This window comes from Chenopodium quinoa, unplaced genomic scaffold (genome assembly GCF_001683475.1).
Source record: "Chenopodium quinoa cultivar QQ74 unplaced genomic scaffold, ASM168347v1, whole genome shotgun sequence".
NCBI classification, from domain to species: Eukaryota; Viridiplantae; Streptophyta; class Magnoliopsida; order Caryophyllales; family Amaranthaceae; genus Chenopodium; species Chenopodium quinoa.
The window spans coordinates 6,986,076-7,013,079 of record NW_018742418.1 but is presented as its reverse complement, the minus strand read 5'-3'; the positions used below and the strand labels follow the sequence as shown (position 1 = coordinate 7,013,079).

The window sequence follows — 27,004 nt, the reverse complement described above, 5'->3', positions numbered from 1 at the left end:
TGTTTCTTGAACAGGCGCACTTTCCTTGACATTGTCAAGGTCTGTTTTTTCTCCACTTGAGCCAGTGGCCTTAGCAGTGGGTTTGACATCCGAGAGATAGCACTCTCGGGCCATCCTCTGATCTCCCCTTAGGGAGCCGACTGTTCCATTGTCCCTTTCAAATTTAAGCAGCATAAGTGACGGGATTATAACAGCCTTGGCACTATTCAGGGTTGGGCGACCCAGAATCATGTTGTAGGCAGAGAGTTCCTCTACAACTAGGAATCGGACTACCATGTGTCGTCCTTCCCCTTTTTCGCCCAGGCGGACGGGTAGATCAACTCGTCCCAGTGGGTGGACGACTCCTCCTCCAAACCCTATTAAAGGGTGGGAGGCCGGATGTATGCAGTCCGTCTGATATTTCAGTTTTGACAGACATTTGCTGCTGATGAGATCTGAAGAGCTCCCAGTATCTATGAGGATTCGACCAACTCTCTGGTTGGCCACTTTACATTCAATAACGAGAGGGTCGTCATGCGGCCCCCTTATTCCTCCTAGATCCTCTTCAGTGATGACAATCTCAGGAAATGTATATTTGGACGGTCGTTCTTGGTGAACGGAATTTACATCTAACCGCCTTATATTATCTTTGTTGCCCCTAATAGTGGGGCCGCCTCCTGAGAAGCCGCCTGCAATGGTGTAGACGACTGCATCATCTGTATCGGAACTGTCGGCCTGTTGATTCTTTTTGGCCGACTGCTTTTTTGAGGAAGTATTCCCCGTAGATTTCTTGACATAAGTGTCAAGATCACCTTGATCAGCCAAGCGGTCTAGGTACCGCATGAGACTAATGCAGTCGTTGGTGTGATGACCAATGTCATCATGATAAGCACAGATTTTGTCTTGGTTCCGGTTGCTCGCAGAACCCTTCATGGGGAGCGGTTTCTCAATTGAGAGCCGTCCCTTTATTTCTTTTAGGATAAACTGGTTATCCTTGTTAAACACATACTTTGGGGAGTATGGTTTGAATTCCTTTTTCTTCTTGGCCGGCTGTTTAGAGGAATCAGCCGCCCAGACCCCTTTTCTTTTTTCATCTTTGTTGGACGACTGTTTCTGTCGTCCTTCTCTATTGTCGAACCTCTTCCCGTCCGACTGTTTCATTGTACACAGATCAGTCGCCTGTATATAGGCTTCTGCTTCAATCAAGGCCTCTTGAAGAGTCGCCACCCTTTTTCGAACTAAATCAAATTTGAAGGTAGACCCGTCTTTGAGACCTCTAAAAAAGTCAGTATAAGCTACCTCATCCGGTAACCCTTGAATCTGTATTCTCATCAGGTTGAACCGCCTGATGTAGGAACGAAGCCCCTCCTTTTCACCCTGCTGAATTGTTCCCAAATCAAGGGTCGTTTTCTTCGCAGGGATGTTCATTGCAAAGTTGGAGGCAAATAAGTAAGCAAGCGTCCTGAAACTGTTTACACAACCAGTCGGCAGGTTGCCGAACCATTGCTGTGCAATTCCCTTGAGAGTTGCTGGGAAACACTTGCACCAAGTGGGATCATCCAACCCTTGAAGGTACATCAGGTTGGTGAATGCCATCAGATGGTCTTCCGGGTTAGTAGTGCCATCATAGGCGCCTACTAAAACATTTTTTACTTTGGCCGGCTGAGCGGCTTCAGTAATTTCCTTGGAGAAGGCCGACGGCTGTTCACCAAGTCTAAGCAGCCGTAGCTGCCAGTCCATAGGTTGGACGTTTTTTGCTGCAGGTCCACCAAATGGAGGTGGCTGCATAAAATATTGTTGTTGCGGCACAAATGGCAAATTTGGTACCGCCTGCGCACTATGAAAGCCAGACTGTCGGGAGGTGCCGCCTGACTGACTCTCATGGTACGACTGAGTTGGCCTCATCGAGGCATTTCGCAAACTGTCCTGAAAATTTGAAGTAGAAGCCGACTCTGATAATCGGTCACTCCTCTTCTGCTCTAGCAGGTGCCGAGCATCTGTGAACGTTTGCTTTGACCCGTCCGCCTGAATATGACGAACCGGTTTCCTATTTCCCGTAGGATAACGGAGTTTTGTGAAATCAAGAGCAGACGGCTCCCGCTTCTTAGATTTAGGATGGGGAGTCGCCTCTCGCCCTTGAACTGGCTTCCTCTTCAGTGAAGTGGAAGGTTTTTTGGCCGCCTGCTCTTTGACTGAAGCAGGCGGTTTTTTGTTGATCAACTCTTGGATCTCTCCCTTGAATCCCCTCATGAAGGTCATGAGTTCGTTCCTTGTGATGGGAGCAGACCCATCAGTCGGCTGTTGCCGAGCAAGCGGTGCGCCTGCTGGCTCGCTTCCTGTTTGAAGATACCCCCGTTCCCTTATTTCAGTATGACGGGTACGGCGGGCCCTTAGGGTCCCGTCTGGAGCTGTATGAGTTTCAACTTCAAATTCACTTTCGGTATCATGGTCCGACTGAACTTGAGGGTCGTCTAGGGGACGCCTCTCTTCTGGGGTCGGTACAGACTTGGATGCCATCTCTGAAGTACTCTCCCCACAGACGGCGCCAAATGTTTCGGGGTTTTCTGATGTCCTGCGGGAGAGTTACAATTCCGAGACTGGAACCGGACGCCTGTACCTGCAAAATAACGGAGACTCCTGAGAGCTCCGCCTCCAACGGTCAAGTTAGTACCTGATTAAGGAGTAATTAATACAGAAATTAAAGTAATAAGGTCTCTCTAGGTGAGAGTATTTAATGTAGGTAATCTGCTTTGCTAGCGAGATCAGCCGGTTATTAATGTGTTCCGTAAATTATTCGGTCCCTCGATTAATGAGGATTAATCGAGTATTTATAGCCTTGGGAAGCGTGCAACTCTCTAGGTTTAAGGTAAACCTAGGGCCGATCGGGCTTCTAGACTGAAATGGGCCTTGATGGCCGGTTGTCCCATTTGGCATGGGTGGACACGTGGCGTGTCTTAAGTGGTCCGTGGAGGACGCGTGGCGGAACCTGGTTGGTCCACTTGTCAAACGGCGCTTGGTGGATAAAAATCCCCTAATCAGAAGGTGATGGAGAAAATGGGATTTTTCGGGGTGTGGATTGGTAGAATTATGGATTGTCTTGAGAGTGTTAATTTTTCTTTTAAGAATAATGGCACATTTCAGGTTCTGTCACTCCGATGAGAGGATTGAGGCAAGGTGATCCTATTTCTCCGTATTTGTTTTTGCTTTGTGCTGATGCTTTTCCGAACTTGTTGAACAAAGCAGCTACAAATAATCTCATTCATGGCGCGAGGATATGTAGGGGGGCTCCACGAGTCTCACATTTATTTTTTGCCGATAACAATATTCTTTTTGCTAGAGCCAATGTGCAAGAATGCTCCATTATAGCCGACATTATCAGCAAGTATGAGAGGGCATTGGGTCAGAAAGTCAATCTAAGCAAGACCGAGGTCACTTTTAGCAAGAAAGTAAGTATTGTTCGAAGGGAGGAAAGTATTGAGATTTTAGGAGTACAAGAAGTGGAAAGACATGAAAAATATTTGGGGCTTCCTACTATTATCGACAGATCGAAAAAGGTGATTTTTGCCGGGCTTAAGGAGAGGTTGTGGAAGAAACTACAAGGGTAGAAGGAGAAATTGTTATCTAGACCGGGGAAGGCCAAGGAGATACTTACAAAGTTGTGGCTCAAGCCATTCCGACTTATATGATGAGTATTTTCAAAATTCCAGACACTTTGATCGATGAATTTCATTCTCTTCTTGCAAGATTTTGGTGGGGCTCTAATGACACTACTCGAAAAATGCATTGGCAAAGATGGGACCTGTTATGTCAACCTAAGGGCAAGGGAGGAATGGGCTTCCGAGACCTTCGTTGCTTTAACCAAGCTTTACTTGCAAAACAGTTTTGGCGCCTTCATCATAATACAGGGTCTCTTTTGCACACAGTTCTTAAAGCGAAGTATTATAAGAATTGTGATGTATTAGAGGCAAACGTGGGTGTTGATCCTAGTTATGCTTGGAGGAGTATGTGGGGTGCTAAAGCTTTACTTCTTGATGGATTGAAGTGGAGAGTGGGTAACGGAAGTGCGATTAGTGTATGGAGAGATGCTTGGATGCCAGCAACACTTCGTCCTTGGTTCCTACACCTTCGGTTGACAGCAATATGGACTTAAGAGTAATTGACTTGATCGACCATACTTGCAATTCCTGGAATGTGGAAGCGGTAAATAATACTTTTATTGTGGGAGAACGACCATTTGTTCTGTCAATCCCTTTGTCACAATGGTGTCCTTGTGATACCATGTTTTAGTGGCCGAATAAAAATGATGAATATAGTGTTCGTTCGGGTTATTGGCTGAGCAAAAATGGTGGTTACTTTGATAGTGGGGATACTTGGGATAGGGTGTGGAAGCTAATATGGAACTTGAATGCACCGCCAAAGCTCCGTCATTTCTTTTGGAGAGCTTGCAAGGGCTTCCTTGCGGTTCGTGAAAGACTTGTTTACCGCCATGTGCTTGAGGACAAAACTTGTGCAATTTGTGGGAATGGTGATGAGTCTATCATCCATGCCGTGTTTAAGCTAAGTGTTCTGCTGCGAAGAATATATAGGCAAATAGCAACTTCAGGGAGTTAATCGATCAAGCCCCTTGTGAAAGCTTCACTATAAGGTTTCTATGGTTGGGTGAAAGGGTATAAAAGGAGGAACTGACTACCATGGCAGCTCTGTGCTGGCAGCGTGGCACTGCAGAAACAAAGCAATTTTTGATAATGATCCCTTTGATCCAGTGGCAGTTGCTATAGGTATGTCCACTTTAGTCCAGGATTATAATGCCTATGCTGCAAAAGTTCATCCTCACGTGATTCGGGTTGCTCCTGCCAGTAGTAATTCATGGCAATGTCCAATTTCGGGTGTTACAAAAATTAATTGTGACGCTATGGTGGGCAATGATGTTCAAATGGGGGGTGATACTTAGAGATGATGGTGGGAGCATCCTTGCGGTTGCAGTAAGAAGGGGAAGGAAAGGGTGGTCTGTTGAAGATGCGAAAGTTGCTGCAATGGTGTTGGTCTAAGCATCGCAAGAAGGCTAGGGTACATGAAGGTGCATGTCGAAAGTGATGCATTGAAGGTGGTGTCGAGTGTCAAACAGAAGGCTACGGGCTTATCTTTTTTTTTTTTTTTTTTTTTTTTTAATCTTATGGTTAATGATATTTTAGCTCTTTCTAAGTTTTTTGATTCGTTTTCTATTTCTCATGTAAAGAGAGTGGGGAACACCTTAGCTCATATGGTAGCTAGATGGGATACTAGAAACTGTGAGAATTTATAGGGGTTACTTAATTAGTAATATAGGGGATACTATATCAGTGTTGTAGGGGTTACTGTTGAGACATCTTATGAAAATAGTGGAAGTCACAGGGTTACTCCGTTTTTTTTTTGCAAGCGCCCACACGATGTGACCAACCGCACAAAAAACGCGTTATTATTATTATTATTATTATTATTACTATTATTGTTATCATTATTATAGATTGTTTAATAGATTGGTGGTAAAACTTAACCTTTAATTAACTCAAGGTCATGAGTTCAAGTATTCACTTAATTGACATAAGACTTGTCGTTAAAGTAGTGTTAAAACTTAACCTTTAATTAACTCAAGGTCATGTGTTCAAGTATTGACTTAATTGACAGAAGATATGTCATTAGATTAGTGGTAAAACTTAAACTTTAATTAACTCAAAGTCATGAGTTCAAATATCAATATAAACAATTGACACGTGGCAAATAGCAAGCATAGATTGTATGATCGACTAATAAAGGAGATACCGTACAATTACAAATTGCTCTATTAAAAAATTTGAAGTTAATGAACCTAAGCCATAAAACAAATATAAGTTGATAATGCCACAATACATTTGGAAACACCCCCCCCCCCCCCCAAAGTAATACTGTTTGAATATTTAGTTAAAGTCCATTTTTAGTTAAAGCCCTAGCTAGTTTGTGAGCTATTCATCCCGGCTCGAAAATTTCACTAGCTAACACTACAAAGTTTGGCTCAAGGAACTTGGGACTAAGCTTGAAATAATATTTTTTTATACTATTACCAAGTAGGAGTAAAATATTGAATAGCATTGGTGAGATGCTATAAAAATTTTGTTTTTGTTGAAATGAGAAGCTATAAATAATAGCACAAACATAAAACTAGCAATGTCTTGTATTAAACTCAACAATAATAATTAAGAGAAAACAGTTTAGTTTAACAAGAATATATATAGAGTATAACCCTAACCTAAATTGTCAAAACTCTTAACAAAGGATATACATCCAAATATACAAATATATCTTATTCAAAAACTCCTAACAAAGGCACACCAAAATATACAAAAATACAAAATATATCCTATTTACATATACATATGCTAACGTGTAACATATAAAAAGTTTTAATACAACTACTACGTACTTAAAATCAAGTCGAGTTTTATAATATCGAACTAAGCTTGATCTACACTGAAAGATTGCACCAATTGAGGTTCATTCCCCACTAAGCCACTAGAGACATTTCAAGCCTTCGAGTTGAGAATTCTTTACCCTTTCAGCCTTCCTCTACACTTTTTTAATGTTTGACCCACTATAGTCAAAGGTCACTTTCTTTAGCTTATTTAAAAAAAAAAAAAAAAGAGTTTTATAATAATTTTTAAACTTTAAATTTTAAGCTGAATAAAGCTCGTGAGTACTCAAGAAAAAAGCCGTGACTCGTGGACAAAATAAAATACTCGTAACATTAATTAAAACGACATCGTGGAGCACCTACAAGGCTACAATCCAGTCGTAATTAATATCTATCCATCACTTCCGGAAAAAAAAAAAAAGTGTACTCCGTAATTAATTGAACTCCACCTCCTCTTCTTTCTTTCTTACGACGACGGACGAATTAGGGTTCCTCGTCGATCTCGAAATTCCTCCATTACAATGGCGCTTCAAGCTGGAATGGGCGTTTCTCGACTCCTCCTCTTTATCGGAGCTGGTACTTCTCCTTCTCTTTCTCTCTCCTTCATCTCCAATTTTGTTTTTAATTTTAATACTGATCACACTTTTTTTTTGCAGGCTATACTGGAACTGTTCTTGTCAAAAACGGAAAATTAGCTGACATAATTGGCGAGCTTCAGGTATTTTTGTGATTTTATTTTTTTGGAATTTTGGTAATTTTTGTGCTCAAGTTTGAGTTATTAATTGCTGAAATTGTATTTATTGTGAATTAATTAACTTCAGGCTTTGGTGAAGAATTGGGAGAATTCAGGTGACTCTGCAAATTCTGATTCTGAGCTAATGGCTGCACAGGTTCGCTTATTCAACTGTTATACAATTATGCTTTTTATAGTCGTCGTTTGTTTAGCACAATTTTTTTGAATTTTTTTGAGAGATTTGTAGCTTTAAATACTCCGTAGTTAGAAATCTGAATCGGAGTGATGTTGCAAATCGAAGAGGTTGATTTTTTCTTTGACTAGGGTTTAGTGGATTAATCTGAGAGCCTGAGAGATTTTGTATGATACATTGAGTTTAATAGTTCTGCACGAAATGGTCGAAATCTGAATTTGAAGAACCATAATTGAGTTGTCTATCGTTCACTATTTTGTTTCTGGGATGAAGATATCTGTGTAGTTAGGGGGAATTCAGCAGAAGTATAGGACTACTCTGCGTTTAATATAATCTAAGTATTTCAATTTCCTTCTCTGTTTTCTGCTTTGCACTTCCTTCTTAATGAGACAAATCATGACTCCGATTGAACTGGCCTCATGTGACCTTAGAAAAGTGTTTCGGGAGTCTTAGGCAAATGCTGAGTGGATAATTAGATGCAGTTAGGTGACAACAGCTCAGAGGCACCTAATTGGTGCACCATGGGAAACAACCTTGGGGCACCACATTTAAAAGGTGTACACAATTTAGGAGCACCACCTACCATAATTAATTGATGTACCTGACTGGTTCTTGCAACTGTTGAACGTTGATTTCATATATTCTCGTTCTCCCCTGTTTTTCGCATGTTTGCTCTTCTGTGTGGACTATAACAGTGTATGCAGGATGAATCAAGGATATCCCATAGAATAGTGGGTTTATTGTAGCCTTATAGGCATTAGTCTAGGAGTTGTGATCAAGGTTATCCCATAGAATTGGGGGCTTTCTGTGTTTTGACCAATAATGAGGGGATTTAAAATTGAATCTGTTAAATCAGATACAAAATTATGACAAAATGGAGGAATAAAATTGTTTTTACATGATTAAATACGCATATTTTAAGCATCAAAAATGTCAAAGTTTATAGTTTATGTAGCTGGGTTGTCATTAAGCTTAGAGAAAAAAATTGGTTGCATTTCGGTTCATTTATATGAGTAAACAGTTACACGGGACGACGATCCTAATCAATTTTGTAAATGTTGACTGATCAATGATCTAAGTAAATAATAGGATTGTACGTTCCTCATGGCCTTACCTGCTATGTTGAGATTCTACGTCCAGTCTAGATCGTTTAGCTAAAATTGGATTATAGGATCGTGCGATCCAGATCAAGATTTTAACATTGGATTTGACCAGTATTTGTTAAAAACATTTGTGTTTAAAGGTTTAATGATATAAAGCTAAGGGACTCTAAAAACACCGTTTGTTTCTTTTTGATGTTTTTGGTTTAACTTTTCATGTTTGTTGATGCATGTCTTTGACCATTAATATCTCTAATTGTGTATTAGTAACATTTATAAAAATTTGGTATTCTTATAGCACTCATTGAGATTAATCAAACAAACCCCATATGTTTGTGTGCTATTTATTTTATTTTTTTATTTTTGTGGATGAAAGAGAAAGATTTTTGTGGATGACTATACAGAATAATCGCTTTTGGTTTATGTAGCTGACCCCACTTATGGGATTAAAGTTTTGATTCATTGAGTGATTTACGTATTGAAAATAATTGAGAAGATTACCTCAACCTATAGATTACAACCAAAAATATAAAATGCAAATGGAGTAGCATTTATATGTTTTTCCCTCAGACGATCATGTGAAGTTAGCAAGTAAAGTATTACTATTAGTATTAAGTAATGACGATATTCTAGGGAAAACAGGCTTTGTTTACTTATTGATTTTTATTTTGAGGTTATTAGGCATGAAAAGGAGTAAAACCTGAAAAAGGAGAGGCTGAAATAGATCAGGTCATCAGGACCAGTTTGGATGTAGCGGGAAGATTACGGTGGTTACTTTTTTAGAGTTCCTTTTTTCTATTGCCTCCTTGGATTTCATGTGGAGTGAGGGAGCAAAACTAAAGATATCAATTGCTTTGTGATTTAGTAGAGACATTCCATAGTCCCATGGGTCAGGGCAGGTTAAAGAATATCATTGTCTTTGTTAGAGAGCTGAAGTGGGTCATGTTTTTTTTTTTTTTTTATTGTATGACAATCTATTAATTAAAATTGCTTTCGTTTTAGTTAATTTGTTAAGGTGGACAGTTAAATTGGATGATGTTGTTTGTTTAATCTAAAGTAAGGCTCCTTCATTTTCAAGTAGAAATTGCTGTAAATATAAAGTAGTTTTTTTAATTTGCTGAACTATGTCTGTTTAAGAAATAAACTTCCCCCCCCCCCTCTCTGCCCCCCGACAAGCAAGAAGTTTCCATTTTCTGTATGAATTTAATCATTTAGGGAACGTATACTCTATGTAAGGTAGATTACCAAGTTGTGTATATTTTCATCCTCCTCAAAACTTCAATTTTCTTGATCGCAAACCTTGAAACTAACAAGGGCTGAGAGAACTCTTTTTGCTATGCATTTTTCCATAGAATGTTTCAAAGGGTTTGTTTTTGTATAAAATCTCACATAGAATCCTATATAGGTACGCCGGTTGGCACAAGAGATTCGGAATTTAACCTCATCGCGGCAAATCACTGTGGTGAATGGGTCTGGTGGAATTGGTATGTCAGTTTAAACTATCAGTTGCTCTTACAGTGCTCTTTGTTTTGTATATGTTTGTGTCGGTGCCTCTAGATTTGCATTTTGTTAATTCTATGATTTAAGCAGATGGTTCATCTCTAATTCTTCCGGCTGCAACCTTGGGTGCTTTGGGCTATGGGTATATGTGGTGGAAGGTAGGCATAATTTTCTGTTAGCCAGCTTGTCCCCCTTAATATTTACCTTCTCATGAGGAAACTGATCAATGACAAAATTGCATTTTTCATGGTATATTCTCAGGGTCTTTCTTTCTCTGATCTTATGTATGTTACCAAGCGTAATATGGCAACGGCAGTTGCAAATTTGACAGCAAATCTGGATAATATTACTGACAGACTCGCTGTAAGTTGCAAAATTTCCTATGCTTAAAATGTGAACATGGATTAAATGACTTTCTTCAATACAATCTTTGATGTTGTTTGTGGTCTTTTGTCTTTATCCACCAGTATTATGTTTGCAAATCATGTAGCTTTCATTAATTGTTATGTCTTCTGCTTCTTGTTCACTGTCTTTTTGTTCTGTGTTAAGTTGTGTGTTAAATTTATTATTTCTGCCATCCCACCCTCCCCCCCCCCTCTTCCCTCCCTGTTAACGGGTGTGTTGAATTTCTCTATTCTGCAGAAAGTAAAGTTACACTTGACTCAAAGGATTGAGAACCTGGATGGGAAAGTTGATGAGCAGAGGGAGATCTCAAAACATATTAATGATCAGGTGCACTTTGGATATTTACCCCTTTACTTTTACAGGTCTACTTGTTCTACTTTGCATATCATAATCTCCAATCTTTTCGTATTTGGCTGACAATGCCTACTTTGCCAGTTGTCCTCCACTTCTTTTTACAAGTTAGTTTTGAGTGATGAAAGTATTTGCCAATTCACCAGTGTTTGGTGTTAGTTAATTCATTGCCCTAAGTGGTTTCGTCTTCTGAATCTTTTTGGAAATTTATTTATGATTATCATGTGTATCGTGTATATCTTCTATTCCATGACATGTCACCATTTTTCTTAAAATAAAAGCTGTATCTGATATTTGATCATGTTGTCGAGCTGTTCCTGGAATTTTCTGGAAATAATGACATACAGAATAGACCTTTTTTTGTGTGCATAATCTGTGGCTGTGGCACTTATTTTTATTTGTACTTTAAACTTCTCAAAACTTGATGTGAAATCTGTTAAAATGGCTGAAACATGTGAAACAACCTCCTATTGAGTCCAACTGGTCAGGCTTTTATCAGTATAGATGGTGAAATTTTTGTACCCAAGAATTCCATCATTGAGATAATATCCACTAAGTTGTACTTCTGTCTGAAAAGAAGTCAACATATACCTTTTCAGTCTCCAAAATATCTTATGGTTTAAATACATAGTAGGTAATTTTATTTTTTTAAAGCAAGTTTAACAAGATTCTAAAGGATAATGTTTTGTCACATGATGTAGTTTGACCTTCAAAAACTTTCTTATTTTGGCAGTGGAGTGTTGGACTATTATTTTTGGGATCCTGAAGGCTCTTGATTATTTATAAATTTTTAAGATGAATAGTGTTGTCCTTTTGATTCTGGTCTATGATATATCAAATAGATACGGCTGTCGGTAATGGAAGTATTGGCTTCATTGATTATTCATGATATGTGATTATTTAAGTGTTGGAATGGTAAATATGTGAATAACTTACTAAGTTTTTCTGCCTCTGAATCAGGTCTGTAAGACTCGTGGTGATATTGACAAAGTTACCAGGCAGCTATATTCCTTGCAGGAGACAGTTTCCATTTTGGTGAGTTGATTGTATGAGTAATCCTATATTCCGATTTTGTTAAAATAGTTATTCATGCTATCTAGCATGTGGAGTTGGCAATAATGATTTTGACTTATGAGTCCCTCATCAACTTGAATTAGTCTTTTGAGTTATTTCTTTTTTACCCCTTGCTGTCCAGCAGCCTTCAAAGCCATATTTTGACCATTGATGTCTGTAAATTATATATTTGTAAATATTAATATATTATGCTACGAAAGCAATTTCTTCAATAAAAATAAAAATCAATAAATAATAGACATATAGTTCTGTTACTGGAGTTAGTATTCTTTTAAAGATATTCACGACCAAACATTGCCAATTTTGATCTTCTAAGTCAAAACAAGCCCTATTAGCTGGAGGGACTTGTATGTATGAAATTCCCAAAATCTATATGATGCTGGGAAAAAAAATAAAATAATAAAGCAAGTTAGGGCCACCCAATGGTGAATTGAGAATTTTTTATAGGCTTAGTATTATTGGTTGAAAGTATGAATATTGACCCATAATTAGTTCATAATTTAAGAGATGAGATCCTGAGAATAATATGATAAACTCAAGCCATTTTCATATATCTAGAAACAATGCTTTTTTTTCTAGAAAACAAGTATCCTTGACCAATAAACCAAAAAATTGGAGTCTTGCTCGATCGTTTTATAGTCCTACAAATAACTTGGACCCTAAGTTATCCGAATATACCCTGATTGATCAATTTGGTGAGTGGGCTAGCATGTACGTAGTATAATATATGCTCTGTGTGTGTGTGTGTGTGTGTGTGTGGAGCAGTCTTAGCCATGTTTCAAAATAAGGTGCACCAACATGCCTGCTTGATTTCTGTATGGCATAACTTATGCCAATTACATGTGTGTAAGATGCTAAATATTCATTTGTAACCTGAGCTCTTGCTCATTGTCATGCTCCATTTATGTTTAATGTGTTACAATGTGTGAAGTTACAATGAATATCTCCTTTCTGTAGATATATGCATTCCATGCAATGATTATTTTGGTTGTGCTTCAAATTTAACTGTATAGTCTTATCTTGGGTTTTGGCCTCTTGGGACTTCTGCTTCCTTGTGTTTGTATCTCCTTTATATTATTAAAAGAATTGTTAGTTTGCAGATGCTGCAATTAACCTACAGTATTTGTCATCTGAAGCAATGATTTCTGTTAGACCTGATGCTTCTTATATCAATTAGTGCTATTCGAATTTAGTTTGAAAATTGATTTTTCTTCAGCAATAATTTCTATGTGTTCTTGTAAAAAGTTGTTGATGCATGAAGTGAAATCCTTATCTGCTTTTACTTCTTCATCTATAAGCTTAATTAATAAGTCTATATTCTTTATTTTCATTGGTACTTTTGGCAGGATGACAAGATGGGTTTATTCGAAGAGAAACAGGTATGGTGTTTCATTTGACCTTTTTTGTTCGCTTCAAAATATTATTTTAGCTTTAGTAAGAAAATTTTAAATAATTAAGGTTTTCATAGTTTAATTTTGGGTTTGGACATCTTCCCAGAAGCCTCGAACCAGTGAGCAATCTAGTAAACTTCAACATGGTTTACATTGCATATGCTGGAATTTGGATGGTTTTAGTTATGCATATTCATTCTAAGTAGTGAAATTTGTGTCTCTACAGACGCTTACACTTATGGGTGTGGATTACTTGGTCAACTTTGTTGATGGGAAGACTTCAAAGGCGCCAGGGCTTTCTCAAAACTTTCAGGTACGTTTCTAGAGTTCATACAACCTACTTTTTGCCAGGTTGATAAATAAGTCTACATGGCAATTACCATTGGTATCTCTGCTTGTTGTAACTTGTTGCTGAAGATGCTTCTGTTCTATTTGTGGGCTAGATATAAATTATAGAAATGGAATCAAATATCTGTTGCACTGCTAGACTTTGTTGTACTGAGTAGCCTTTTATTGCGTACTTGTGAGGCAAACTGGCAAAGGGATAAGGAGCTTTTGAGTTGGGCAGGTTTAGTAGTTGAATGAGCAATAAGATGAGATATTGTGTGATGCCACGTTTGTGTGACTTCTATCTGACAAGCTAATTTCTTCATGAGAAGCTATGTATTGAATGGACTAGTTTTATACGAAGTATTATATATAGACAGTAAATCTTAGTATTTGTGCAAGACCGATTGATTAATTGCTGAAAGTCATCTTAAGAAATGTATCATCCTATATTATTAGAATTCACCTGAAATACATAGTTGCATACAGTTGTGCTTTGAAATATGTTATGCCAACTAACTTCTTATGAGATTGTCTCGTGTAAGAATTGCCAAAGTCAATGTGATATATGAGTCATTGACATGCTACTTGACTGATGTCTCTCAGGAACAACTGAAACTTGGCAAAATGCGTGCTCAGCTCCCATCTTCAAATGCTCTTGGCCTCCAGGTTCAATCCTAACCTCCCAAAGATCTCAATGAAGATGATTTCTAAAATTGTCTCTCTATTCTCCAACTTTTGTCTGCGTGGTAGCTTGGAAGCCATTTTCTTGCAATATATACTGTTGACATGTATAAATTTATGTTTAGCATCTATTCTTAACTCCTTGGAAAAGTTATATTGTTGTTTTGTGCACTTTTAGTAATTAATTCTGTCATGGTTCAATTATTTGTTTTTCTTGGTGCTAGACAAAATTTCAATGAAGAGCATTGCTGACATATTAATGATGTCTTTTTGTTTTTCATCTTCAGGGCCTCAAAGCACTCGCAGACTCAGCAAATGAGATCAGATCCATCAAAGGTGTTGAATGACCAGCCAAAAACGAATTTGACTAGGTTTGGACATCTTACTTGTATTGCTCCAACACTTCTTGGCTCTTTTTTTTTGTTTAAGATTTATTAATAAAAAAAAAATAAAAAAAACCACAACTTTTAGAAAGGCATACCAATACACATCATTATAAAATATTGATGAAACATTTTACACGAAATTTATAACCGTACAAATTATACACAATTGATATCTAATTGTTATTTTGTGAACACCATATTATAACAGTGGCAGATCCAGGATTTTGTATTAGGGGTAGCACATATCATGTCATTTAATAATCTAAAATCAAAAAAATATTGATTAGAAAATCAGCCAATAGATGAAATTTTTTAATAAACACTCAGGTGTCAATTATAAAGGCAGTATTAAATTTTACAGTTTTTGTATAATATGTTACCGGCCAATTTTATTTATTTATTTATTTTTAGTAGTGGTAGGCTGGTAGCACATTGTCATGGGTCGTCTCCCACCCAAACGTGCACCCTTGGGTTGCAATATAGATCTGCCAGTGATTCTAAATGTGTATAAAATGATTTATATAAGGTGAAAGTATATTAAAAAATGATTGTTGGAAAATGTGAGAATTGCTGGAAGCAATAATTTGATATCATAGAAACCTCAAATTTTGATGCTTATTGTTACTACTTTTCCTTTGTCAGTTGGTTTTAATCGCTTCAGGTCTGCTTCAGTCAAGGCTTCAAAGTTCTGGAAATTTCAGGCTGCTGTTGGAGAAGTCGTATATGGCAATAAATTTCATAAACCGTATATATTAGTGAGCAGAAAGGTTGTAGGAAGAAAAACCATTGCGATTTTTTTACTTATCTAAAAAAAAATTATGGGCTACCTTAAGTTTTTTTGCATAACCTCCTTATATGTTCAAAGTTTTATGTACATCTTGAGCTCAAGATCTAACAAGAACCTTTTATTATTCAAACACTAAAATATTCACCGGAATATTTTTGCATCAGATTGCAGAATGTGAAGTATACCACTGCGAAATGAAACACTCTGTATTTTTGTGTTGTACAATTTTCTAGTTTTTTTTCTCACTGGATCTAACATATATAGCTAGAGTATGATGTTAGCAATAGGTGTTTTACTTCATTATATATTTGTATATACCCTCTCCTACAGGATTTAACCTTTGCATTTGTTGCCATCGTGAAGAAATGCATGATGCATTCGTTTCAAGTATGAAAACGAAGGAGACTTTTGGTTGAGCGATAGTGGTTTGGTGTTTGCTGTGACTGCAAAATACGCAAATAAGTCGTGTTCGTGTAGAGACAAAATTTATGGACGTTTGATCATTTAAGAATAAGTCATGCTCGCGTAGAGACAAAATTTGTGGACGTTTGATGTTCATTAAGAATCGGGATGTGGATATAATTGTTATTTGTTGATTACACTTTACCCGATTTGGCAATCATCTATTTCTACAAATGTAGACTGAAACAATAACAAAAGCAAAACATTTTTTCTACTGTAACCTCATACAACTCTGTTAGCAAGCTCGTTTAGGTACACATTTTAATGGTCCTGCATATTTTGTAGCTCGCCCGGCAAATCTCCCATGCATTGAACCTATCATCTTACTTTCGATAGTTTGTAACTGCAATGGTGCGCGTGACTGCAGGAAGGTAGCCCCGTTTATCAGCACGTCTCTATTTGAAATCCATGTCCCACTATCCCATGGTGATGATGGTATCTGTCTGTGAGTAACCTACGTTCAAAATGAAACAATAATTAGCTAAAAATTTGATGAAGTACCCGGTAATCCTCATTGCTTTTAAGAGATGCATGACATAATGTTATACCTCTTTAGCTCTTGGGTTGATAGGGGCGATGAAACGGTTGCCCTCACTGAGGATGGTTGGGTTCTTGCCACCACCAATGGCGTACATTAGCCAGTGAGTGTAGTCGTTGTTGACTATATGGAAGAATCCCCATCTACACCTTGGCATCCTTTGCACTAATCCTTTCCCAAAGTGAGTATATGCAATTGTTATTTGCATATTCCTATCTTCATAATGGGTGTCTGATGCACCAAACAAAAATACCTGCATATATACATTACCTACTTAGTTAACTGACTACATCATATAGATTTGACAGCATTGATTCCACACCACATACTATACGTATCACCTTGTCATGATCAGTCATATGGCAGTTAGAGATGGTAATCGCGGTTGAGCCTTTGATGATATCAACGAGTCCATCCGAAGCCTTGGAGAACGAACAATGATCAATCCATATATTATGTGATGCAAAGATAGAGATGGCATCCCCATCACTTTGAGTCCTGAAACCGAAATGGTTAGCTGAATCCCTGATTAGTCCTCCAGAACCTGGGACTATGTCCCTAAGCTTGATTCCATGGATGATAATGTTCTCCACATATTGCAATGTGATCCCAGCCCCACCTTCAATGACTACGTGTGAACCCCGGCCATCAATGGTCTTATTGCTATTAACTATAAGCTCTTGGTTGAGCCTAATTTTCATCACAGGCTTAGCAAATACAATCCATAATGGCTCGTCTTGGATGACTGCATGTCTTAATGTTCCGGGTTTAGGGTTCACCATATCATCGTCTGAGGGGTCTTTCACCAAGTACTTGCGCCCTGCCTTGCCCCCGGTAGTCCCTCTTCCAAACCCCAACGCACATTTGGCTAGCTTTCGTCTCTTCTTCTCCCAATCAGCTTGGCACCTCCAACATGCATCGATTGGATTCGTATACATGCAGCCTTTTTTGTACCTCTTTGCTAATTCCCTCCTTGTGTTGTTTCTCCCTACCTCATCTTCTAACCACCTGCTTTGTAAACTACACATAAAAACTTTCTTTAGCTAGATATTGAAACAAGTAAACCTTCCTATTTTCTATTTTATTCCTTATTTTCACATTTAATATAAACATTTTATCTAAGGGTCAATTCATTATATCAAATGACACAAGGTTCTTGCCTTGTCCATATATGTAATGTTTTAGAGCTAGTATTATGAAACTCTTTCAATCTCTTATGATCAAATACAAACTTTAATTTATTGCTTAAAGGTATATAATTAACATAAATTTCTCTCTTATATCTTTGTTAATAAGGTAAATTTGTCGATATGCTGATTTCTTCATTATAAAACGAGTTGGTTGGGACAATGTAATAATTAACCTTAGATAGATGTAGTAGATTACGTGCATGCTTGATGCATGATGCTTCTCCTTATGGGTTTTTATTGAAACATAGATAGATATATAATTAGATATAACATTTTGAGATGAGGAAAAAAAAAATAACTCACATTCGAGAACGAAGGTTAAGGTGGTTTGTGACATTATAGGGCTGAGGATAGTAGGCTGCCTCAAGTTTCCTCTTAGCTTCTTGTTCACGTAGTTTCCAATAATTCTGTGACTCAAAAGTGGTATTTTGTGCCAAAGTCAAGACGAGATAAGATAAAAAACACATTAGGAGAAACATTAAATCTTGTTTCTCCATGTTTATTTTGTGGCTGAATTAACCCAAATGCTTTGATAAATAAATTAGTAATGTGGTTAATTCAATTCATGATGTAATTAGGGGAAGATTTATATCAACACCCCATTTGAGCAATTCCTCTGTCTCCTACCCTGAATTAGAAGAAAACCAAGGTGACAACTTGTATTGTATAAATAATATGGGGTGTAAAAATAATTATATCTTTTTTTAGGTGGCATAATCAAGGAACCAATAGTTATTTAGGCTTTCCTCACAAAAAAAAAATAAAAAAATAAAAAAAAAAAAAAGTTTATTTAGTCTTCTAGGTATGGTATCTTTCCTTTAATCTTTTGGTAGGAACAGATCATGAATGTCAATTATATTAGATAAAGTCAAATAATATTTATATCATTTGTCCTTTGTGATTCTCTTCATACACAACAAAAAAAAAATTTGAGGGAAACAACGTACTATAAAATATTTACGATGACATAGCCTGTTTCTTACTCCTCCAATCCTTTTAATTTGCACCATTTGCTTTTTCAGAGTTCTAAAATTTTTTTTTTACTATAGTTTGCACCATAGCAAGTTAGCAACACCATTGCTTCTAATAAAACCACCAAAAAAAAAAAAAAAAAAAAAAAACAAAAAAAAAACCCATCTTATATTGAGTTCTTTTTATTGTTGTTATAAGTTCCATAAACAAAGTATGTGGCTAGAAATGATATTGTAGCCCTCTGAATACTGGTTAGGGACTTATGGTAATAAATACAAGTATCAAATTAATAGTACTTCAAAACCATGGTATCATTTCACATGTTAATGAATAATGATTGCTGCAGTGGTTTGGGAAGTTTGAGAGTTAAAGATATTTTAAGGACTACAATGGCAAAAATTCATGTTATGGACTTGGATTTGAACTGTGAAAGTTATCGCCTTAACAGTTAGTACATCAAATAACAGTCATGTTACAATGATTTTTGTTAACTTTATTAACTTTTTTTTCTGTCAATTTCATTATAAAATCAGAAGAAATGATTTTCGGAGGGAAAAAAAGAATCAAAATTGCACTAAATGATTTAGTGTAAGCCTATATCCAACTGCTAGCATATTTTTTCTTCACTGGCTACATAACCAATGAAATAGTTCGGAAGGTGCCTAGAGTACACAGGGATTCTTTGTTGATCATATTCAGGAATTTTCCAGCATGCTTTCATTCCCTTCTTTTTTCTGGTAGGAAACTGCGAAATGTCTGGCAGTTCTGAAGCTGGCACGGTACTCAGTTCCATCTTCCCTGGCATTCCTCGGTAGTTGTTAGTGATACTGTCCCTGAAATCCTTCTCAAGTGAAGTTACATTGATACCCATACATCGTGTCAAGCCCCAGTAGAAAACTACACTTGGTTCCGAGTCTACATTTCCTATGTCAGCATATTCTGTGGGGTTGGGGTCACAAGAAACACGGATCTCCTCCAACTGCAAGGAAAAGCAAATATGAGAAAATCGTCAGACATTAATGAGCGTTGATGTGTGCAACTGTGTGCACAGGAGTGAGTGAAATGGGAAATTGTCAAACAAACAGGGGAAGGATAAGATTACAGACAATGTGCACGCACATATACTCAAGAACTTGCACACACACACACACACGAGTGATGATTGCTGGACAAAAAAGCACTTTCAATTATCTTTACTTTCTTTCTAAAGCATTCTTCAGACACACACACACACACATACACACGAGTGATGATTGCTGGACAAAAAGGCACTTTCAATTATCTTTACTTTCTTTCTAAAGCATTCTTCAGACACACACACACACACACACACACACACACACACACACACAAGAGCAAATCAGGGCCATCTTTATGGAAGCCTCAACCAAAATTTCATAAGCCCGTGACTAAAAAACCAGAGAGCTCAATTAAACAAGCACTGCCCACAGCTCAAAACACCAATAACCCAAAAGATATCAAACAAATACTATCACTTACTTTCAAGATGAGGGAGGGGAAACGTGACTTCACCCATCCGACCCAATCTCCCAAACCATCTTTCGCACAAGATAAAAGGTAAATTTTGAGAAATTGGGAATACAGCTTTCTGTAAGCATTAATGTAAGGTTCAAATAAACTATCTCTGTCAAATTCAGTCTGCAGGATCTCCTGCAATAAAAAAGATAGAAAATAATAAGTATATATGATTATATGTTAGTGAAATATGTAAAATACAATATAGACAAAGGACAAACATAATTGTATCTTTTACTCCAATACATAAAAATTAAAAATATAATAATAATAATCATTAAAAAAAAAAAAATGCAAACCTGGGTGATTCTATGTCCTCGAAGAAATTCTGCTCTGATTCGGTTGAATGTGCTCCGTGTGACGTTGGACTGGCAGCATCGATATGGGCTACAAGGCAGTCTAATAGGTATCCAATTTCTTTTCTCAGTCACATCTGGCGTAACTGGCATCATTCCATCTTGCAGAGCAACAGGTGTAGGCCAGGGCCAACTGGCAAATGTGTTAAAGAAGTTCATAATAAGGGCACTTAAGCAAGCATCTGGACTCGTCTGACAAACAAAAGCTGATAATATAGCTAAATGTATCCCTCCGAGGTATCCAAACAGCTGAAAATGAAGAATGAGTTGTCAGATATCCTGCAGATATGGTAATGCTGAGAGGAAAAAAACCTTTATGACTATAATATAGAACGTTGAAGGTGCATAAGAGCTGCAATTTTAAAATAGTGAAAGCTCTTAATTCCAAAATTTTCTTTCGTGTCTTTTTTTGTTATAAAAATTAAGAACAAAATAGAGAGTTACACTGTCCATTTCCAGCCAGAGTGGTACTTTTTTTTTTTTTTGGATCCAACCAGAGTCATACTTAGTTATTATCAGGACTGACAAAAAGCCATCAAAAGTCTCATCAAAATAGGCAACAACCATGTACAAAACCTACACAAATTAAATGAAGCCAGACAGCCAATACATAACTGGTGAAAACCAACCTATGCAAACCAAATAATGTGTGTGTGTGTGTGTGTGTGTGTAGAAGCATGATTTATGCATAGTCATATGAACAACATGTGAGCAAAGTGAGCCTAAAGTGCCAACCCTTCAAACCAGATAAAATAATGCAAACGGAGGAGCATGTTCAGCAAGTCATAGATGTAATACATTTTATCATATTAATGATTTCCTCAACTCATTCAGACTTTAGAGGCCATGCTATATTGCTATTTACAATGCTAAATTCCAAATACAATTCTCGAAGGTGGTATAGGTCGATTCGTAGGATTTGGTGTAGTGATTTATTTATCACTCTTTTCTTCAAAGACTTTTACAGGATAACTTTTTTTCTTACTTATATTTATTTATTATTTTGGATAGTTTATAACAACCTCCTTTCCCTATTTTTCTTGATAATCAGTAAGTTAAGAAAGTAGTGCTCCACAAGCTTCTTCTTCTAGTCATACCAATTACAGGTACAAACACCAGTTTTATGCTTTCTAAAGATTAATAAACAGTCATGAAGCGCATAAATTTGAAGGCAAAACGTCCATCTCTTAGTGAGAAAGATTGAGCAAAGAAGACTTACGTTACCATAAATACCACGTTGTTTGGCCCAAGACTTGATGCACCGCAGCAATGACTGGAAATTCTGTAGCATAGGAACCATTAATATGAGAAATCTATAATATAATGAATACTCAAAAAATGAAGTAATTAGTCATTATACAATATAGAGAAGATCCACATAATGTTATGAAAAAATGGCAACTCACATCTTTCATCAAATTGACTAACTAGTATGTAAACTCCATAAGTAACAGTGCCAAGCTCCTATCCCCTGACCAAAACCAACAAATCCTAATTTCCATCAAATTCATTCTTCTCCCACTTGAACAAAGCACATATACATGTTTTCAAAGATTTATAATGGATCTTACTTCAGTATCAAAATCCTGGAAGCCATCCACAAAGAATAAGAATGTACGAAGTAATAATTATAAAAGACAATAAAGAATTGGATGAAATTGCAACTAAACAGGTCTTGGTATTTCCATATTGATTAGTAAGAACCCGTGTAGTAATTTTTCCCAAAAACTCATACTCAACAATTTGTTTAACCAAATCAAATCACATGCTCTAGGCTAGCATAAGAAGCATGTTCAAAAACGATTGACACAATTTTCGATATTTTTTAAAAAAAAAAAAAAAAGGTTACTGAAACTAAAATATACTACCTCCAGGTTTGGAACAAGTTGAAGGATGCATTGGTTAACACGTACACCAGACAAGCTTTTCCAACTAGTTTCATCAATATTGACCAAGAACATTGGATTCAGCAGGTCCACATTCTGCAATTACAATATTTGGCAAGTCAAGTAAATTATTTTACAAAGTTGTGTTCGCTGTACCACTGAAACTAAAACATTGTACAAACTCAACCATGAAAAAAATATACGTATTTCTCATTTATCCCTATATACTACGTATATAACTTAACAAAGTATTTTTTCCATCTTCAAGCAGAAAGCCCTTACTTCAGGAACTGACGTAACTTGAAGCTTAGCATACGGCATATCAACAGCGACCCCTTTAAATTTAAATCGCATTAATGGCACCTTAGCATCCTTAACACAATTGATTTCAGACACTTCAGGTTTGCCTTTGAGAATATTGTATAAAACAATACAGAAATCCTCCTGAAATGCGAAAGACTGATATGAGACAACCTAACACAAAAGCCACTCATGACTCACCAATTCCATTTATAGATGAAAAAGGAAGCTTACTTCCATAGTAGCAAACCCAGGACCAACACATAGAACATCGATATCTGATTCTGAATTATGAACCTGGGTAAATGATAAAAACAAAATTACAACTAAAGATTTTGGATTATATTTTTCAGTAATCACCAGCCATGCAAAAAGCTCTAAAAAAAGTGTTCACGTATGTCTAATGCACCATTAACCTAATTACTTAATCTCTTGAAAGTTGAAACCAATATATATTCAGAGCATAGGTTCTGAGATATATGAATTAACAGAACCATGAAGAGCTTTATTAAGAGCAGATTCAATCTTCGAATGACTGTAGTAGCCCTAGTAGGATTACATTAATATGCAGTAATAAAAGGCAAATAAAGAAGCTTAAGAAGAGAATGAGGGAAATTGATAACTGGTTGTATTTACAATGCCATTATATGATCAACATGAGAAATAAAGCCCCAGAGTAGCTGGACAGTCCAAAGGAGGAGAGAAGCACGGATATTGATCACATGAATTCCCCTTTCCGTTTCCCTTTACTACTGACATCATTTCCAAACCTTGCAAATCTTTAGGCAAAGTCCTACAGTATTCTCCGTCTTTCACCCAAGGCAAGTTCTGACAGAATCTTTTACCAAACCTGGTGACATACTGACATAACCCCTTAATCCAACTTGGCATGTCTTTCATACATATACTTGATTGGAGGCGTACAGAGGGTATTGCGATGCATTACAAAAGACACCAAGGAATTTCAGTTTCAACTTTCACAGAGATTACAATATCATACAACTTCTACAGCTTGCACATAGAATAGTTTCAAAAGCACAGTCAATTGGAATCTTTTTAAGACCTCAGATAATCATGCTGGATATTTGACACTACCAAACGGATATAAATATCCAACACTTCATTTTGGACCAACTAAATTCACAATTCATAAATGGCCAAGTCCTTGGCACAAACCTGTGTCCAACACTACAACTTGAGTCCAGGTTAAATGATTTCAGAACAGACAGAGAAAAAGCAATTTGAACTTCCCATGCCCCCGGCCCCCTCCCCCTAGAAAGCAGCATAGACTAGTGGATCTAACAACACAACCTGATATAAATGCGATTTCCTTGCTTGCCTCAGCCAAGTATTCATACCATTTATAAAAAAAAATCCAGTTCACTTTAGCTAGTAGGGTACCAAAGTTTTATATGAAGTATAAATTTCTAAATATGGTGGATCACTAAAATAAAATATTCACTTGCATGTAGATTTCAAGGTCCTTAAAAAAACCAAGGCCCTGTCAACTGATGTAGCTGTCATTGTTTCTAGGCTATTAGAAGTCAGCTCTCATATTTTAGTGTTTTATAAAACAAATAATTGGATTGAAATAAAATGAAAATAAAATAAATTATTTACAGCTCAAAAAGCTATTTCTTTAGCTTTTCCAGAACATAAATTCTACCTTTAAATCAATCAATCAATGAAAGTCTTAATCACATAAGTGGGGTCGGCTACATGAACCAAAAGTGATTAGTCCATAATAGTCATCCACAAAAATCTTCCTCCCCCACCCCTTACGATCAAATACCTCATTCTCATGCAAATTCATTTACTTATTATCCTTCCTAACTCCTTCCAACCAAGTCATTTTCGGTCTCCCTCTACCTCGTTTAAGCTCTCCATGATCCCACTCTTCATACCGGTGCACCCTAGGGTCTTTGTCTTACATGCCCGAACCAACGCAATCGATTTTCCCTTAGTTTGTCTACAATGCCTTCAACACCCACTTTCTTGCGAATAAATTCATTTCTGATTTTATCTCTTAGAACTCTAACCGCACATCTATCTTAGCATGCACATTTCCATAACTTCCATATTTTTAATGTGCTCCTTCTTAGAAGCTCAACATTCTATACCATAAAGCAACACTGGTCTAATTGCTAATTCTACCTTTAAATCCTATTCCAAACTACTTCATCAAAAACTGAATTTTGCAGTTATGAGAGTTTTGAATCGGCCAAAATTATTAAGAGGCTTTTGCCAAACAGGGCCTTAAACTAGATGAGAAGAGTCTAAGCATTATAAAATGCAAACTGATCACAAAGTATGGAGAATGAAAATACTAACAAGCACAATATCTTAAAAACATAATTGTAAGAAATGATTTCATGGGCGTAAGATCTAAGATGAAATATGAAATCATGCACATAGTACAAGGGAGAAACAGCCTTCTTACCCCAAGACCAAAAGATCCATAAGTTAATATAGTAGCTGATGCATCTCTAATCAAATTTTCAGGAAGTTTCCTCTGCCAAGCAACTTTTGTGATCCAATGCTGAACAATCTACAGGACAGAATTGATCACCATGAGCTAGTGAGTCCACAGACACAAGCACAGATAGAATTAGATGCATAGAACACAAAGAAAAAGCAGTCGCAGTACATATGACTATCAAATTTGATAAACCATCAGCCGTATGAGGAGGAGATATGAGTATAGAGTACCACTGTTAGCGGCTTAGCTGCCTAAAGCACTGCTCATAGAAGCATGACTATAAGACTGAACCATGCCCTTGAGCAGCATACCAAAAGCTATTTAAGAAGCCCACTGCTATATTGCTAACATAAATTTTACACCAAGTGGGGCTAGAGCTCTTCAGTTCAAAATTCTGCTTTGGTGGAGTGGTAAAAGATCCAAGGAAAATAGAGTCAGTGGTCTCCGCCCATTAGCCATATGTTGCGCAACCATGTAGAATTTAGATTTTAAATAGTTGTAACACTTGGGCACATACCGAGCAACATAAGGCACATATGCATATGACAGGAAGACACACTTCAAAAACAATATTCTGACTAGGATCATGAGCAAAAACCTAATACCATTATAGCTCTAATAGCATGACCTGTAATGACTTCTCCAAAAATTAGATAATGGTTTTGAGTATCATATATATATATATGCCAATCATATAAATTAGAAAACATACAAACTTAAAATTAATCTCTACCTCCAAGAAAGGGTGAAAAATGATTTATATCTTGCTCAAAAAACCTATATTACTACTTCCTACAACTTAAAAAGGGATTTCATTGCTTCAAATTTACAAAGTTTGAAGCAATGTCATTTTGTGCTACAAAGTAATTCCACGTCTAATACATTGGTGACATTTTTATACTATATTAGCATAAGAAATCTCAAATTACCCAACCACTATCAACATACAAAAACATAAATTCTTGATGAAGAAAGATAGGCCACTTCTATTACCCGTATGCCTCGACTCGAACGAGGATTCAACCAAGGACATAATGTAACAGTAGGCGGATAAAAACACAAAGATTTTCTGAATATGGGCAATCCTGTAAGCAAATTCCCACAGTTAAAATGAATTTTGGCATGAAATTTGAGGAAATTGCATACCAAAATCTTAACCGAAAATCCTAAAACCTCAAATTTCAAGCCAAATTTCACACCCAAACACGTGAATTTCTGAATATGAACAATACTATAAGCAGAATCCCATTAATTAAATCAAATAAAAAGGAGCAAAAAATTAAAAAAAAATTAAAAAATAAAAAACCAAGAAACGGAAAAAGATATACCTTCTTGAGGCTGTGAATGATGGATTCTCTTTTGAGTGTTTCTTCAGAAGACGGCACCAAACCACCATCCTTCACGAACTAACCCAACAAAAAAATTTTAAGGAAAAAATTAATCAAAATCCAAAAAAAACTAAATAAATAATTAATCCCAAAAGAATCGAATAATTAGAGAAGTGCCTGGAGCAAGGAGAGAGAACGATGAACATCCATTAAAACAACAATCTTGAAGGTTATGAGAAAGTTTACTGGTATGAAGTGTATAACTGATTTAATGTTATGTTCTCATGACTTCAACCTTGTACTCTGTTACGATGTTGTATGAAGCTCTTTGTAACACCCAATTTTATGTTATACGAAGGATCTCATCTTTATGATGGTAATTATTTTATTAGGCTTAATTTCTTTGTTTGTTCGACTGATTAAAGATTTAGTGTTTCATAATCTCCAAAGGTATTTAGAAGTCCATATGAGTTTTTTCACCCAAACAATAGATTGTAATGTAACTAGTTTTAAGGTGATTTGTACTTGTGTTAAAATTTTAGATTTTTTAGGAATTGTTTGTTTGTAAGTGTCGTTTGACTATCTTTCATTAATAAAATCTTTTTTCTTCTTGTCAAAAAAGA

At 36.6% G+C, this 27,004-nt stretch overlaps 3 protein-coding genes across 3 annotated transcripts; 1 reads left to right on the top strand and 2 right to left on the bottom strand.

Annotated features, from left to right (window-relative positions):
- The first annotated feature begins 6,789 nt into the window (after window positions 1-6,789).
- Window positions 6,790-15,538, top strand: LOC110712062. Its single transcript, XM_021890488.1, has 13 exons — window positions 6,790-6,979; window positions 7,060-7,121; window positions 7,225-7,293; window positions 9,835-9,913; window positions 10,020-10,087; window positions 10,191-10,292; window positions 10,572-10,661; window positions 11,646-11,720; window positions 13,106-13,138; window positions 13,377-13,463; window positions 14,084-14,146; window positions 14,449-14,532; window positions 15,190-15,538. The coding sequence occupies exons 1-12, from the start codon at window positions 6,925-6,927 to the stop codon at window positions 14,506-14,508; spliced, it is 843 nt and encodes a 280-aa protein (XP_021746180.1). The 5' UTR covers window positions 6,790-6,924; the 3' UTR covers window positions 14,509-14,532; window positions 15,190-15,538.
- A 111-nt stretch (window positions 15,539-15,649) lies between these two features.
- Window positions 15,650-18,638, bottom strand: LOC110712054 (pectate lyase-like). Its single transcript, XM_021890482.1, has 4 exons — window positions 17,828-18,638; window positions 16,676-17,354; window positions 16,345-16,587; window positions 15,650-16,250 (listed from the first exon to the last, which is right to left on the bottom strand). The coding sequence occupies exons 1-4, from the start codon at window positions 18,019-18,021 to the stop codon at window positions 16,032-16,034; spliced, it is 1,335 nt and encodes a 444-aa protein (XP_021746174.1). The 5' UTR covers window positions 18,022-18,638; the 3' UTR covers window positions 15,650-16,031.
- Window positions 18,639-19,067: 429 nt separating this feature from the next.
- Window positions 19,068-26,717, bottom strand: LOC110712047 (nuclear poly(A) polymerase 3-like). The gene is made up of 10 exons (XM_021890473.1): window positions 26,559-26,717; window positions 26,382-26,459; window positions 25,015-25,122; window positions 22,809-22,871; window positions 22,557-22,718; window positions 22,257-22,370; window positions 21,608-21,670; window positions 20,332-20,637; window positions 19,997-20,167; window positions 19,068-19,475 (listed from the first exon to the last, which is right to left on the bottom strand). Exons 1-10 carry the CDS (start codon window positions 26,589-26,591, stop codon window positions 19,104-19,106), a joined length of 1,470 nt encoding a protein of 489 aa, XP_021746165.1. The 5' UTR covers window positions 26,592-26,717; the 3' UTR covers window positions 19,068-19,103.
- Window positions 26,718-27,004: the final 287 nt, after the last annotated feature.

What these genes read in the sequence shown, in the direction of transcription:
- LOC110712062 (XM_021890488.1), top strand. Translation starts at nt 6,925, where the DNA reads ATGGCGCTTCAAGCTGGAATGGGCGTTTCTCGACTCCTCCTCTTTATC. An exon ending in GGCTTTCTCAAAACTTTCAG is followed by an intron (nt 13,464 to 14,083) that starts GTACGTTTCTAG and finishes GATGTCTCTCAG; the next exon opens with GAACAACTGAAACTTGGCAA. An exon ending in CAAATGCTCTTGGCCTCCAG is followed by an intron (nt 14,147 to 14,448) that starts GTTCAATCCTAA and finishes TTTCATCTTCAG; the next exon opens with GGCCTCAAAGCACTCGCAGA.
- LOC110712054 (XM_021890482.1), bottom strand. Translation starts at nt 18,021, where the DNA reads ATGGAGAAACAAGATTTAATGTTTCTCCTAATGTGTTTTTTATCTTAT. An exon ending in CTTAACCTTCGTTCTCGAAT is followed by an intron (nt 17,355 to 17,827) that starts GTGAGTTATTTT and finishes TTTTATGTGTAG; the next exon opens with TTTACAAAGCAGGTGGTTAG. An exon ending in ATATGACTGATCATGACAAG is followed by an intron (nt 16,588 to 16,675) that starts GTGATACGTATA and finishes GTATATATGCAG; the next exon opens with GTATTTTTGTTTGGTGCATC.
- LOC110712047 (XM_021890473.1), bottom strand. Translation starts at nt 26,591, where the DNA reads ATGGATGTTCATCGTTCTCTCTCCTTGCTCCAG. An exon ending in TCATTCACAGCCTCAAGAAG is followed by an intron (nt 25,123 to 26,381) that starts GTATATCTTTTT and finishes TCTGTCCTGTAG; the next exon opens with ATTGTTCAGCATTGGATCAC. An exon ending in AAGTTACGTCAGTTCCTGAA is followed by an intron (nt 22,371 to 22,556) that starts GTAAGGGCTTTC and finishes TTGTAATTGCAG; the next exon opens with AATGTGGACCTGCTGAATCC.